Source organism: Barbus barbus (assembly GCF_936440315.1).
Source record: "Barbus barbus genome assembly, chromosome: 39".
Classification (NCBI taxonomy): domain Eukaryota; kingdom Metazoa; phylum Chordata; class Actinopteri; order Cypriniformes; family Cyprinidae; genus Barbus; species Barbus barbus.
The window spans coordinates 17,253,136-17,266,685 of NC_136717.1; the positions used below are offsets into that span (position 1 = coordinate 17,253,136).

General features: G+C 38.7%; 1 protein-coding gene across 1 annotated transcript; it reads right to left on the reverse strand.

Annotated features, from left to right (window-relative positions):
- Positions 1–1,575: 1,575 nt before the first annotated feature.
- LOC306858269 (NUAK family SNF1-like kinase 1) lies at positions 1,576–13,550 on the reverse strand. Its single transcript, XM_079398712.1, has 7 exons — positions 13,020–13,550; positions 8,606–8,726; positions 7,138–7,289; positions 5,428–5,493; positions 5,237–5,356; positions 3,450–3,582; positions 1,576–3,357 (listed from the first exon to the last, which is right to left on the reverse strand). The coding sequence occupies exons 1-7, from the start codon at positions 13,251–13,253 to the stop codon at positions 2,321–2,323; spliced, it is 1,863 nt and encodes a 620-aa protein (XP_079254838.1). The 5' UTR covers positions 13,254–13,550; the 3' UTR covers positions 1,576–2,320.

Here is a 13,550-nt window from a genome sequence, read left to right on the forward strand (position 1 = left end):
TTATTTAATTACTTAATTTATTTATAGCACTGATCGTATCCTGGAACAGCTGGTTTGTTGAGTGAGAGGCTTTAAACTTTAATGAGTACTTTGTTTTCTACATTTAATGTAATGAGTGGAGACACACACACACGTCTTATTTAGATCAAGACATTTATTAGAAGAAGTGACAATGTTTTGCACTGAGCACAAACAGCTCAAGGTTTAATACACCATCTAACTGTGCTCATAACAAACCATACAGACAAACTTCTTTTCCATGGCCTATTTAAAAACATTACACAATACTGCAAATTATTTAAACTGAGAATAACATTAACATTATCAGGACAATCTTATGTCAATGAAGGCACAAATCAAGACAATCATAAGTCAGAGTTAAAAAAAAATGTACAGAGTAACAAATAACCATGGCAATGTACAGAATATAATATACAAGACACATTAAATAACACAATTTAAATATGTAGTATATCCAGTCAAGTTTTCTCAATGACCTATAACAGATATCCTATAGGATAAACATTCTTTTCCAGTTAATTTCTTATATATATATATATATATATATATATATATATTTAAATGGTTACACTGTACTTCATATAAAACTGCCACATTGATGCGTAGGTTTACAGAAATGCCTTGTACTATATATCTTAATGCAGATTTTAATATTGAGCACATGCTTAAAGTTTAAAGCTAGACTATAATAGTTCACGCTTAACCCACAGTAAAAATGCCGAATGCAACCAATGTTTTGAAAGCCTGTGTGAGCAATTTAGGAAATTAAACTAGAGGAACAACCAAAAATGAACAATGTAACAGAAAAAATGGCATAATATGTTCATTTTATTTTGACATGCCATTGTATGTTAAACAATAAAACAATTGCACATGCACAATATATACCACTTCCTGACGATTTTACAGTTCGAGACGTGACCTTTTGATTCCCATTTTTTAAGTGAAAACTTTTCATTCTTAATCTTTGTTTTCATAATCTACTGCCTTAAGAATATGTGTCTTTTAACACTCCACATTGTGAAAAGAATAGTTTGGCATCTCTTTCCTGTCTTTAAAGCCATGTGCTGTTGAAACGCGGGTCATTTCTGGACCAGAATTACACCGTAGGTCAAAGCTCGTCTTTCCACACTTTCATGCTTCAGTGAGCTCATATAATTGCCCGTGTGTGCTAGCATTGTGTGTGCGTGTCTGTGTGAGAGAGAATGTACGGTATCATAACACTGATACAACCTTTGCCCTTTGACCTTTCCTGTGCTTTGTGCTGCACTAGTTGCTCTCTAGCTGATCTCAGAGATATGTCAACATTTGCGTGGCTGTCTCTGTCACAACATTACAATGAGCTCTGGGATCATGATATCCTCTCAGTGTATTTTTGGTACCCTTTATAACATCTTATTACTTCCCGTACCATGGTACAGTGAAGGTAATCTCACTGCACTTTGATATATACCATAGTACATGCTGAAATTAACATTATACTCCAGAGTTTTTAGAATGTGGAATTTCATTGTATTTTGAATTTTCACGTTTGTTTAGTTTTAGATTTTTTTTCCGCATTTTTTAAATTAATTGGTAGTCATTATTTGTAGTATTTTAGGGCTGCCAAAGTTAACTAACTTTTTTTTTTAATAATAATAAATTAGCATTTTTTTACCAACAATACCATGGTAGTACCATGATACATGTTAAAAAAACCCCCCAAAAAACATGGTGGTACTGTAGTACCTTTTGGTACTTTTCTGTAAGTGTAGTCAAAACAGTTTACAAAAGATAGCCTAATAAAGACAAAATGCTCTTATTTTTTGTATATTAACCATACGTCAAAAACTTTAAGTTTTAGCATTACTAATGTACTGGTGTGCATGTACTTCGCTGAAATTGCTGGTATTATACAATGAGAATTTATTATACAGATGTTCAAATGGCCTTTATCTAACACTTTTCATAATGCATGACCTCTATCGATGAAAACGCTGAAATGGCCTTTCAAAATGGTTTTCAAAATGTCCAAACCATGAATGACAGATAAATACAGTAACTTAAATAACACAATCCCAGCTGTCATTACGTGCTGCATCTCGGAGAACAGCCGCTTTAAAGTGCTTCCGTTGTTCCCCCTCGACTGTCAAGTCTAAAACGAGAATATCATGAGAAATGCTCATCAACACGAGTTGGTGAATGGAGATTTGAAATGTCCCGCTTCTCGACCTGTAAACATTTACCCAGCAGCACTGTGATGAGAAGGACAAGCTGGGAATCATTCCCTCTTCCAGTCTCTCCGCCTTTTTGTCCAAGTCTAGCCTAGCTGGCTGCTGATGTCCAGGGCTTTCTGGTACACTTGGGTAACATCATCCAGATCGCCCAGCAAGGAGAAGCTCCCATTGTCTCCAGGGGAACCAGGAGGGCTGCGGACGCCCTTTCCACCAGGAAGGGGCGCCACAGTCTGAAGGCCCCTGAACCCAGCCATTTGCAGCAGGTCTTCGGCCGACAGCGAGCCCCGGATGTTGGGTTTCGGAGAGGCCGGCGGCCAGTCCAACCCCATGCTGGAAAGACCCGTCTCCTCGTACAAGATGCTGGATGGTCTGCTTTGACTCCGCGAGCCAGTTGAGTCTTCCTGGGCTTCTCCATGGACTCCCACGGCACTGTGTGTGGAATATTTCCCATTACGCTTCAGTATACCTTTCCTCCCGACAGTCCGTTTGGGTGGGGAGCTATTCGGAGGCTGCACATTAGTGCCCCCTATCAGTTCGGAGGATTCGCTGCGCTCCGGCGAGGAGTAATAACCGGACTCACGCTGCTGATTGTTTTTCAGAATGCCTTTCTTGGGTAACATGGACACCATTTTGGCTGGCGAGCCACCCAGGGTGTCTTCTCGCTCTGGACTCGAGCTGGACTCGACATCTTGGTAGCAAATGGACCTTCTGAGCTCTACTTCGCACAGACTCTGGGACCGCTGGTCTCCACTGGTCGCCCGAGTCTTCAGGATGCTCTTTGGTCTCTTGAGGCCTGGCTTGTCCTCTGCAACACCCCACATCCCACCATCGTTCTCCTTCATGGACTTTCTCAGACGCCGGGCTGGAGTCAAGGCTGTATTAGTGCCATTGTTAGTGTTACCAGGCTCTGGGCATTGAACTTTGCCAGGACGGACCTCAGTGCGGTTCTGCCAGTCAATGAAGCGGGCCAGCATGGGTGAGCTGTTCTCCCTTTGCGTTTGGCAGTCGCACACACTGGTCTTCCAGCCCCAGTTCACCCACCAGTGATTTGCAATGTCCTCAACTGTAGCCCTGCGATCTGGATTTACCATCAACATCCAGCGGATCAAACCACGAGCGTCTGAATGAGATGGAGAGATTTGAACTCGGTCAGGTATCTTAGTGACATTTGGGCTTAGATAACTTAGAAATGTCTAGTGAGATGAGACATACCCGATGACTGTGGCGGTTCTCTGTATTCTCCGTTACTGATCTGACGAATGAGTCTTTGGTGGTCTCCTCCATCGAAGGGCATTGTTCCGTACACAAGAGTGTATAGTAATACGCCCAGTGCCCAACTGTCAACCTGTCAAAACAACACCACACTGATAAATTGGAATACTGGGAGATAAAGTTTTGGAAAATGGTTTATGGAACATTTAAAATGAAAGTTGCATTTAAATAAATAAACACCAGTGTTAATTCTTACAGGGTTTTTTGTTTGTTTGTTTGTTTAATTAATAATATTAATTAATTTGTGAGTTTTAGTCAAACTATGATACTGTTTTAAAGTACTATTTTAGTTGATGAAATTACACAAAACTAAATATTATATAATACATATTTGCAATATATTAAAAATTAAGTCATAAATGTATATTCATTTTTATATTTAAAATATATATCTTATATTTGATATAACATTACATTTATATAAATGTTTAGTGCGTTATTAATTTAAATGATGATATTAATAATGTACTAACAATTATATATATATTATATAAAATGTTATATAAATGTTAATAAATAAAATACATAATGAAAAAAAATATTATATTACACAATTTATTATATTTATGTATTAAAAAATTATATTTTACATTTATATATAACATTTTTCAAAAACATATACCATTTATATTTTTACTCATTTTTCATCAACAGTAACTTTTAATTAAAACTGTTAATGATGCTCTTGTTTTTCTATAATTTTATATAAAATAACAGCTTCACAGACTGGTTAACCTTTGTATTAGTTGAACATTTGCCGGTAAACAGTTGTCGCCATTTAGCAATCGATTAAAAGGTTGTGTTATTTTATTTTCCTGCCTGGGCCACAAAGTCAACTCCACCTATATTTATGAACATTTAATCAAGCTGTCATTGTACACCTAATGTATGAGAACAATAGGTAATCTCACATATATCTGCGAAGTAACTGCCATCATAATTCCTGCTCGTTATTTAATCATTTCTCGTGCCGACCTTGTCTGACCCTGCTGCACCTATGCTGATTAGCCAAGGGTGCAGGCCAGGAATGAGGAGGTATCGAGGGGAAACAATGGCTGATTACAGCGCAGGAAACGTCCACTCCCCGAACTCCAGACCTGTCTGACCCTGCGTAGATATGAGGAGCTATGTGTTTGTTGGCCTTCATCCACTGATCTCTGACCAGCGAGAAGAAGAACGCTGCCTTTCCCATGGTCTCCAGTTATGTAAGGATGATTGAGGGACCAGGGGGATCATTGTGAGTGTGTATGAGTCTTGCATGTGTCATCGTAAAATAAAAACGGGAAAAAGTATGGTAATTTTGATATATTCCTGTGTTCCAGACAGGCTTTGTGTTTGGCTAAAAAATACTAGCAACCATGAAGGGGCAATAATAATGTTGGATATTCTGAAAATAGCTCTGAGATTAGTCCTCGTTCGTTTTGGCAAAGTCTTTGTTTCTCATTGGATTATGGAAGATGTTGGGTACACTGACTGACTTGGCCTGTTAAGCGATTCCTGTGGGGAGTAACTGAGTTTGGATGTGGAATGAGGGGTGGTCTCACCTCCCTCAGATAGGAGTGGAAATGCTTTCTCTTTGTTATCTGTGTTTTGTTCTCTCTTATCATTTCGAGACAGGAAAGATGTGATTGTGTTTCCTAGCCCACATTTTTTAAAGGTGAAAAATTAAGGCCTCTTCAATGCCAATATAGGGTTGCATAACTGGAGAATATTAGTTCATAATGTACCTCCGGGCCTCTATACGGTCGTCCGTTCACAATCTCAGGGGAGGCGTACAGCGGGCTGCCGCAGAACGTTTGAAGAAGCTTGTCTTTTTGGAAGAGGTTGGACAAACCAAAATCTGCAATCTGGAAGAAAGAACCGAATCAGAACAGGCTGATATTGAGTAATAAATCACTAGAGGAAAATCAGGACGTACCTTAATGTTACCGTTGTCATCTAGGAGGATATTTTCGAGCTTGAGATCTCGATGTACTACTCCGTTCTGTAAGACATCATCAAAACCATTGTTTTCAGATCAATTTCTGTCTCATAGGCATCATAGAAACATCACATTTTATGCTGCCACCTAGATTTGTCATAATTGATGTCCTACAAAACAGTAATGAACAATAAATACATTGCTATTCATTAAAGACAGCAATATTTAATGGAAGGGAAAAGTGACATTTCCCTTCATCCGCTGTCAAATGGCCTGATCTGTGTATCTCCTCCCTCCTTTCCGGGATGACCTCCTCGGAATCCCCCAGCTGAGTTGATGACATCATCAGCCCAGCTGTATAGAAACAAAGGCCAAGCCCAGGCTGAATTGCCCCGGGGCGTTTCATTTTCCAGCTGACACGGCCCCGGGTACCGGCTGACCCTTTGTACTGATCTAGGAATGGGATATTCTGCTTAAATCCTACCCTTAATCTTTATAAAACTAGAAAAATATGCTCTAAAATGTGAAATAAAAGGGAAAACAATGAAGAAATATGTGCTGGATCAATGTGAAAGGTCAATTTGAAGTATATCACGTTTGGAAAGTGGGAAAAATGGGAGACGAGGAGGGGTTTGGCACCAGGACAGAAGAACACAGCTGCTCTCTGGCTCCACAACCTTTCGCATTGAGACGTTCTTGGAAGTTTAGTTTATCCTTCTCATATCATGTCAAGTCCTCCATCATGCAGTAAATCATTTTATTTACTCTATAGAGAGCTCATGCACGACTGGACGTGAACATTGCACAGATGTCAGTTGTTTAGTTTGAGAGGTTTTAAGGTATGACACTGCTATAATGTAATTGTAGTTAAAGGCTAAACCACCTTAGCTGCATAAGGTTAAATGCAAGAAATGCAATAGAGCCTATACTTACAATATTCCAGTTGAAAACCAGTTTAAGCTATTTTGCCAGTTTTAGCTGGTTAAAGCTAGTCCCCAAACCTGCCCAAACTGGTCTGGCTAGGCTGGCCAAGCTAATGTTTATCAGCTCTATTCCCCTAAAACCAACTAAAAAACAGCTTAGACAAAATAAGACCAACAAACTGGCTTTGGTTTGTTTTTTCTTTCACCAAACAATAATTACATAAGTATCAAGGACACTTTTTTAAAAATAATAATTTAAGTAAAAATTTTAAACTAAAATAAATTTTTGTGATCAAACATTAAATGGAGAATATAAAATTTATAGTAGTATCATTCACGGCTGAATCTAGTTGTTTTATTATTTCTTGTTCTTCCATAATACAGAAAAACGCTGTCTTAATTTTTTCACCTAGTTTAAAAGATCATACATTTTGCATATGCACTTCAGTTTGCGCTCTGCTAACATATCTTCTATATGAATATATAGTCCAACCAAAAATGACACTTCTACCATCATTTACTCACCCTCATGTAATTTTAAGCCTGTATGACAAATGACTTTTTTATTTTTTTTTATGGAACACACAAAGACAGAGTTATTCAGAAGAATGTTTCAGATGTTTTTGCCTATATAATGAAAGTCAATGGGGTCCAAAACAACAACTTTCATTGTATGGACCGAAAAACCCACAATTTTCAGAATATCTTCTTTTGTGTTTGATATGATATATGAAGGTCAGCAAATTAGTTTTTAATTTATCTCATCACACATCTACACCCTCACCTTGTGGCAATAATGAACAGCAGAGACAATCTGTCTGAAGAAGTGTCTGGTCTCCCTTTCGCTGAGCCTTCGGCGCTCGCTAATGTAATCGTAGAGCTCGCCCTTACTGGCATATTCCATCACGATCACAATCTTATCCTTATTCTCGAACACTGCGAATAGAAGCAAATGCAACAGTGGTTGATTAGATTACTCAACATCATTGCATTATAGGCATTTGCGTGTTAAAGCTACAGCGCATGGAAATGAAAACAGCATATTTCCATTATATCCGGCTCTCTAGCTAAATCTCTCTGTCATTGACTGTTAACAGTTTGGCTTGAGCTTTCGTTGGGCTGTTGCCAGTATGTAGGAGTCAAAATCGCCAGCGAGTCTGGCTTTAGTCAGGGTCATGGCGATTAGAAGCTGTCTTTGCAAGTGAGACCACAACTGTTAACAGGTGTTAAGTGCAGAGAGAAAGCGATATTTGGTGTACGTGATCTTGGATGGGGGCGTAAACATTCCCGTTCTAAGAAAAGGTACGTGTTTTGCACAACACAGTATTCTTAGTAGCAGCTCTTAGATTAATAGCCATCATTTAAGCCAATCAGAGAAATGTTTATCTTGCGAATCTCGATGGAAAAAATGGGATCTCAGCAAATCTTTGTATTTATTTTGCAGGGGAGTGAAGCTGTTGCTCCATTCAGATCCTCCTCCACCTTCTGTTGATACAGCAGGAGCATCTCCATAGTGACTCTTCATTGTTTACCTCCCAGAAGCTGGTTGTCACAGTGATGGTCAGTGGACCAAATAGACAATGAAGGTGGGTTTCCTTTAACTCTCTTGGTGTCACTCTCAACGACGTGTCTTTGGACACCTGTTGACTGTGTAGGGCCCAGGACTAGCCAAGCTTGTTGGAATAACCTTTGAAAACCAGTTAAGTTCACGTTCAAGACATCCAAACCAGTGCTAGAAGCTAGCACTGAGTAATTACCTCTCTCGGCTAATCCGTATTAGACACAGCAGACTGAGCGCTCTCCGTTTTGGCACCGACTCTCAGACCGATCCAGGGTCAGTAATAATGACCCCTGGCTGAGAGCGCAGTGTGAGTCCACAGCCGTGGCGTCTCCCTCTGTCAGCGTGGAGATAAAGCAGCTTTGCTTTGAGTATCGCTGCATTCGGGCCTAATTTAATGGGTTTTTTATTTATGTTTTGAGAAGCAAAGCTACATGCGTGGGACATTTCAAACATGCTGATTGCTGCAGGACTGTAATAACTTCAATGCATTCGCTTCATCTTCATTAGAGAATTTACACCCCCAACAACGTTGTTGCCTGATCAACACCCTTGGGCTAGCAGGGTGCGGTCAGATCGCATAAATAAAACGTGAGGGCAACTGATCTAAAGATGATTGGATGTTGATACATTAAGTGGAGTTGTGGCGTCTCAGTGACGGTGTTTTACGACTAGCAGTGAGAAAAAGACCTACCTTCGTATATAGAGATGATGTGTGGATGGCGGAGAGAAGACATGATCTCGATCTCTCTGCGGATGTGCACCATGTCTTGTTCATCTTTAATCTTCTCCTTTCGGATGGATTTAATCGCCACCTGAGAACCAACAAACAAGTAGAATCAACTATGTGAATCCTATTTGTAGCACGTTAGCGTTTAGGCAAGGTACTATTAGTTATTATTTTGATTGGAGAAACTAAAAAACATTGGATTTATGGTTTAGTAGCTTGATTTTTCAGTTTCATTGAGCAGTATTGATGAAGATGAGGGTCAAAGGTTAAAAAACTCTGATTGATTATATTTGTTTTCCAGTGGCATCTTGACTCGGGGGTCATAGATCATAGAAACAGAAGAGCCTACTCCCTTTTATGTAGTACTTCCTGTCTTAGGCGGTCAGGTGACCCACAAATTTGCTGAACTAACAAATCTAGAAGTAGTAGCACTCTTTTTATTTAACCTGCAGAGCAGTTTAATATAGTGGGCTTAAACATGGACTTGGGTTATAACAGTTAACTAAAACTAAAAAAATACAACAAAAAAGTTTTCATTGCATGAATTAAAATAAAATAGAATAAAACTTAAACTTATTCTATTTCAGTTAGTTGCTATGTCAACATTTATCATTTCATTTAGTTTAACTTGAAGTACTCAAATAAACTAAAATCTATATAGACCTATTTAAAAAATGACAAAAATACACAGCAAAATTATAAAAATAAAATAAATTTGAATTCAAAATATTAATAAAAACTACAATAGTGTCTATTTTATAATAAAATATAAATTTTTCACAATAAATAATTGGCTAAACAACATAGATCACTATTTTATCTCAGTAGTGGGATAAAATACAATACAAGTAATTTAAATAAATAATGTAATATGATATTCTATGGTGATAATATGCTTTAATTATTATGAACTATGTAGATTTAAAAGATGTATAAATCATATAAATTATTTTATTCCCTATAAAGCCATAAACATTATTTCAGTACTTTCCAGTACTTTCAAAGTTCTGGAGAGAGATGTTTTTTTATAAGCTAAAGGCAATGACGGTCTAGATCTGGTGTTAACGGCTTAACCTTGAGCGAAAATGGGTTTCTGTGAAGGTGAATGGCTTTTTTGGGAGAAGGAGCACCACAGGAGTTATTTTTAAACGTCCCATTTATCAGCTCCCAAACAGGCTCTATCATAGAAATGTGTCAGCGCTCAAAGGCCTGCTTTCAAAGAACCTCTTTTTTAAATAAATTTTTAATCAATTTTTTAAGCATAAATTTTTAAGTTTTAGTGGCTAATGTTATTTACTTAATATCTTAAAGCCTTATCTTTTATATGCATGCTTGAGGATGCTGAGAAGATTTCAGCCTTGCTAAGTCTGAGTGGTCATGAGGAGGGATTAAACTTGCAGGAAGTTTGCAGCATGTTCCTCCACTGACTCATAAAACACGAAGAAGGGGAAGTGGCACTGACAGAGCTGACTTCCTGTCCACCCAGCGCACTGAGCGCAGTTCACAACCCTGCCAACCCTAGCCTTTTAGGGACAAAATGGTGTTCATGCAATGCATTGTTTTCTTGTCAAATGACATCTACAATGCATGCATTGCATGTTACAGCCTTATCAGTGACTTATGTACGACTCAGTGCAGCACTTGTGATAAATGTATTTAACGCGCCACTTGGATATGATCTGTCTGGTTACAGTCTGATGTTTGTCACTATAGGCTGGTGGATGGTTTTAAAAAGGCTGTAAGTTAGAGCCAGAATGAGTGTGAGTGCATGTGTTAAGAACCACTTTAGGACCTCAATGTGATATAATGTCTTATCCTTTCAAACTTTATCCTAATTACACTGAAAGCATAAACTCATTAAAATTGCATCGCAGCAGATGGCCACGCAGGTGATTTTTTGACCTCGCTGAAGGAAGCGCACATGGTTGAGCGGTGTTGTTACCCTGCCTGTGGCTACAGATCATTAAGCCAACCTGCGTTTGATGCCTTTGCCAGCTGGCTGTAGGCTTTGCTCTTCTCTAACCCCTGGCTACAACTGAAGCCTTCTTATTGTCTCCTAGACATAGACCAGTCCATTGTCTGAGCCTCACACAACAGCTGTGTTGTTTTACCTGTCCGCCGTTTAAGGGGGAAAAGGGAGCACCTTTACTCACCAGAGCACTCGTGCGGAAACAAAGTTTTTGAAAAATGCATCATAGAAAACTGAACACAATGAAGGAGCAAAAAAAGAAAACCAGTCATTGCATTTGTTGTTTCTTTGCAACTTCCAATGCCTTTTCCATTTTTCTATGTCTCCAAACGTATATGTCAGTGTCCTATCAACAAAAAAAAAAAAGAAAGAAAATAAATACAACACAACTCTTGTTTTCTTAAAAAAAAAAAAAAAAAGGAAAATTATTTTTTTAAGAAGAATGGAGCAAGGAATCCATAAACAATAAAATACAGACTGTTTCATTGGCATAGCTTGTAAAAATTATTTTAGTGTGTGAAAAAATGCTTCCAATATCCAATTTTACTTAATTGCCATGACAACGTAACTCCTAAACCTGTAAAATGACTACAAAAATTACTTTTTAATAATATACAACTTTTAACAGTGTTTTCACAAAATTTACATTTCCACTTTTAAATCATCTAAATTTTGGCCCCATTTGCTTCCAACTATTTCATGCCATGACCTAACCTAATTTTTTAATTTTTTATTTATTTATATTTTTTGGCGACTGTCTAAACATGTATTGTATCTAAATTTGTACTGAACATAATATTCCTTTATTAATGGTAAAATCCTGGTTTATGCCTGAGATAAAGTGTTTATGATTAAGAGGAAGAGCCAAGACTACACGGTTATAAAGAAGCACAATCAAACAGTAAATATATATGTTCTGGTTTAACTCATCCCACAAAGTTATGAATTCTTTCCTTTGCTACTAGCGTGAGTCATGCATTCCTCGATTCAGCCATTAGTCCATTCAGATAATGAGCATGACTGTGACCCCAGAATTTTTTCAGTACGTACGTACATGCTACTTTATCATCTGCCCCAGTCAACAATGTCTACCTGTATTTTTTTTTTCCATCACCAAACCCCCATTTAAATAACAAAGCAAATAACTAAAGCTCACTCACATGTGTTGGCAGGGAAAGCTTTTAAATGCACATGCTGGAACATTCTTTACTGGTGCCAAAGTCATCACCATACAAACACTCGAGTTTATCTGCACTGAGAACACAACCAGTTGTGTTGGTCTCCACAGAACCACACTGTCTAATGTTTCTGTTTAGTCGGACAGTGTTAATTCTGAGGAAACGCTCATAAGTGGTTTCCGTTATTAGGTTACCAAGTCCCGGACGTGACTCTGAGAGCATCCTGCGCTCAAGCAGCTGTTGACATCAGGCCACATTTTTCGCCCAGAGCTCTGACCCACTAGGTCCATATCTGCCCCACTCAAGATGCAGATCTCTCTCGGGATTAATGCATTGACCTAGTTCCAAAACAGAAGTGGTTTATCCTAGTTTTTCCAAGTTCCAATCTTGCTCTACAGATGTTACGCATTTCTTAGCAATGGTGGCGAGGCCAAAGCGATATGTAAAGGAGCTTAGGTTACTTGCGACATAAACATACCTCTCATGCTTTGAAACCTTTGACCTGCTCAACTTCTAGATGACCTAAATGAGCTGACCCCTGTTACTCATGGAAGGAAGACAGCACTTGCCCTGTGAAATTGTGCATGTAATGATGGCCATTAAGGGTGTATTTACTTTCACCAAAGTTTCAAAGGAATGTTTAATCAGGTCAACTGATATCAAGTGAAACCCACACAACATCTCCCACATGAAAGGATAATCACAAATGAGATCTCTTTAATATCTCTGTTCAATCCAATAGGACAATGAGATGAAACAGAAACATTCTCTTATCTTCTACTTCTCCATGATCACTCTTAAAAATAAAAGTTCTTTATTGACATTGATGGTTCCACAAAGAACTTTTAACATCCATGGAACCTTTCCATTCCACAAAAGGTTCTTTATAGTGAAAATGTTGTTTAGATTATTAACATGTTCTTCACACTAAGAAAAAAGCTCTTTGGGGAGGCAAAAATGGTTCTTCTGTGGCATAACTGTGAAAATCCCCATTTGGAACCTTTATTTCTAAGAGTTATGGGGAAAAAACACCACATTTTTCAAGACTTCAAGAAGCAAAACTCATTTAATTCTTCCAAAACCAAATGAACTGGTTCAAGCAACTCATCTGCATTTTATAGCTCTGTGTTTGAATGTCTGTTTATCTTAAAGAATTTCAAAGTAGGAGAAACTTAAGATCTTTTGAACTTTGAAAGAGCAATTTTGGGTCATTGCATGTTGGTCAACTCACCACTCGTCCAGTGTGCCTCTCTATGGCTTTCTTCACTTTTCCATATGTTCCTTTCCCGAGGGTTTCGAGCAGCTCGTAGCGGTGCTTCAGGTTGTGTTTGTGGTGATGTTTCTTCACGCTGGAACCTCTCCGTACACCGAGAGAGGCTGGCATCTCTCCACCGGGATAGTCCACCGGTAGAGGCTCACTTTCATTCGCTCCGTTACTCGCTAACTGGGATGATTCCGTCTCCATGGTTTCCTCACCGATGTGTCCCAGATGCTCGGTAAATCTTAAAGTCTTCAGCCGTTACAGAAAGTCAGAAATATCCCAGACTCGGTGTTCCGTCGTTAGTTAAGCTAATGAGTGGGGTCTGGGATTTGTAGGGGGCGTCTGAGAAGAGCGACCCGTCAGTCATTCATCGGTGAAGTGCTCGTCTCGCCTCTGGCAGCTCAAATATGCGCGACTCCATGCTTTACCCGTCCATCCCACTACCGGCGAGTTCCTCCTCCCCTCCTCTTCACTTTTCTCCAGAGTAAAGACTACAAGAAT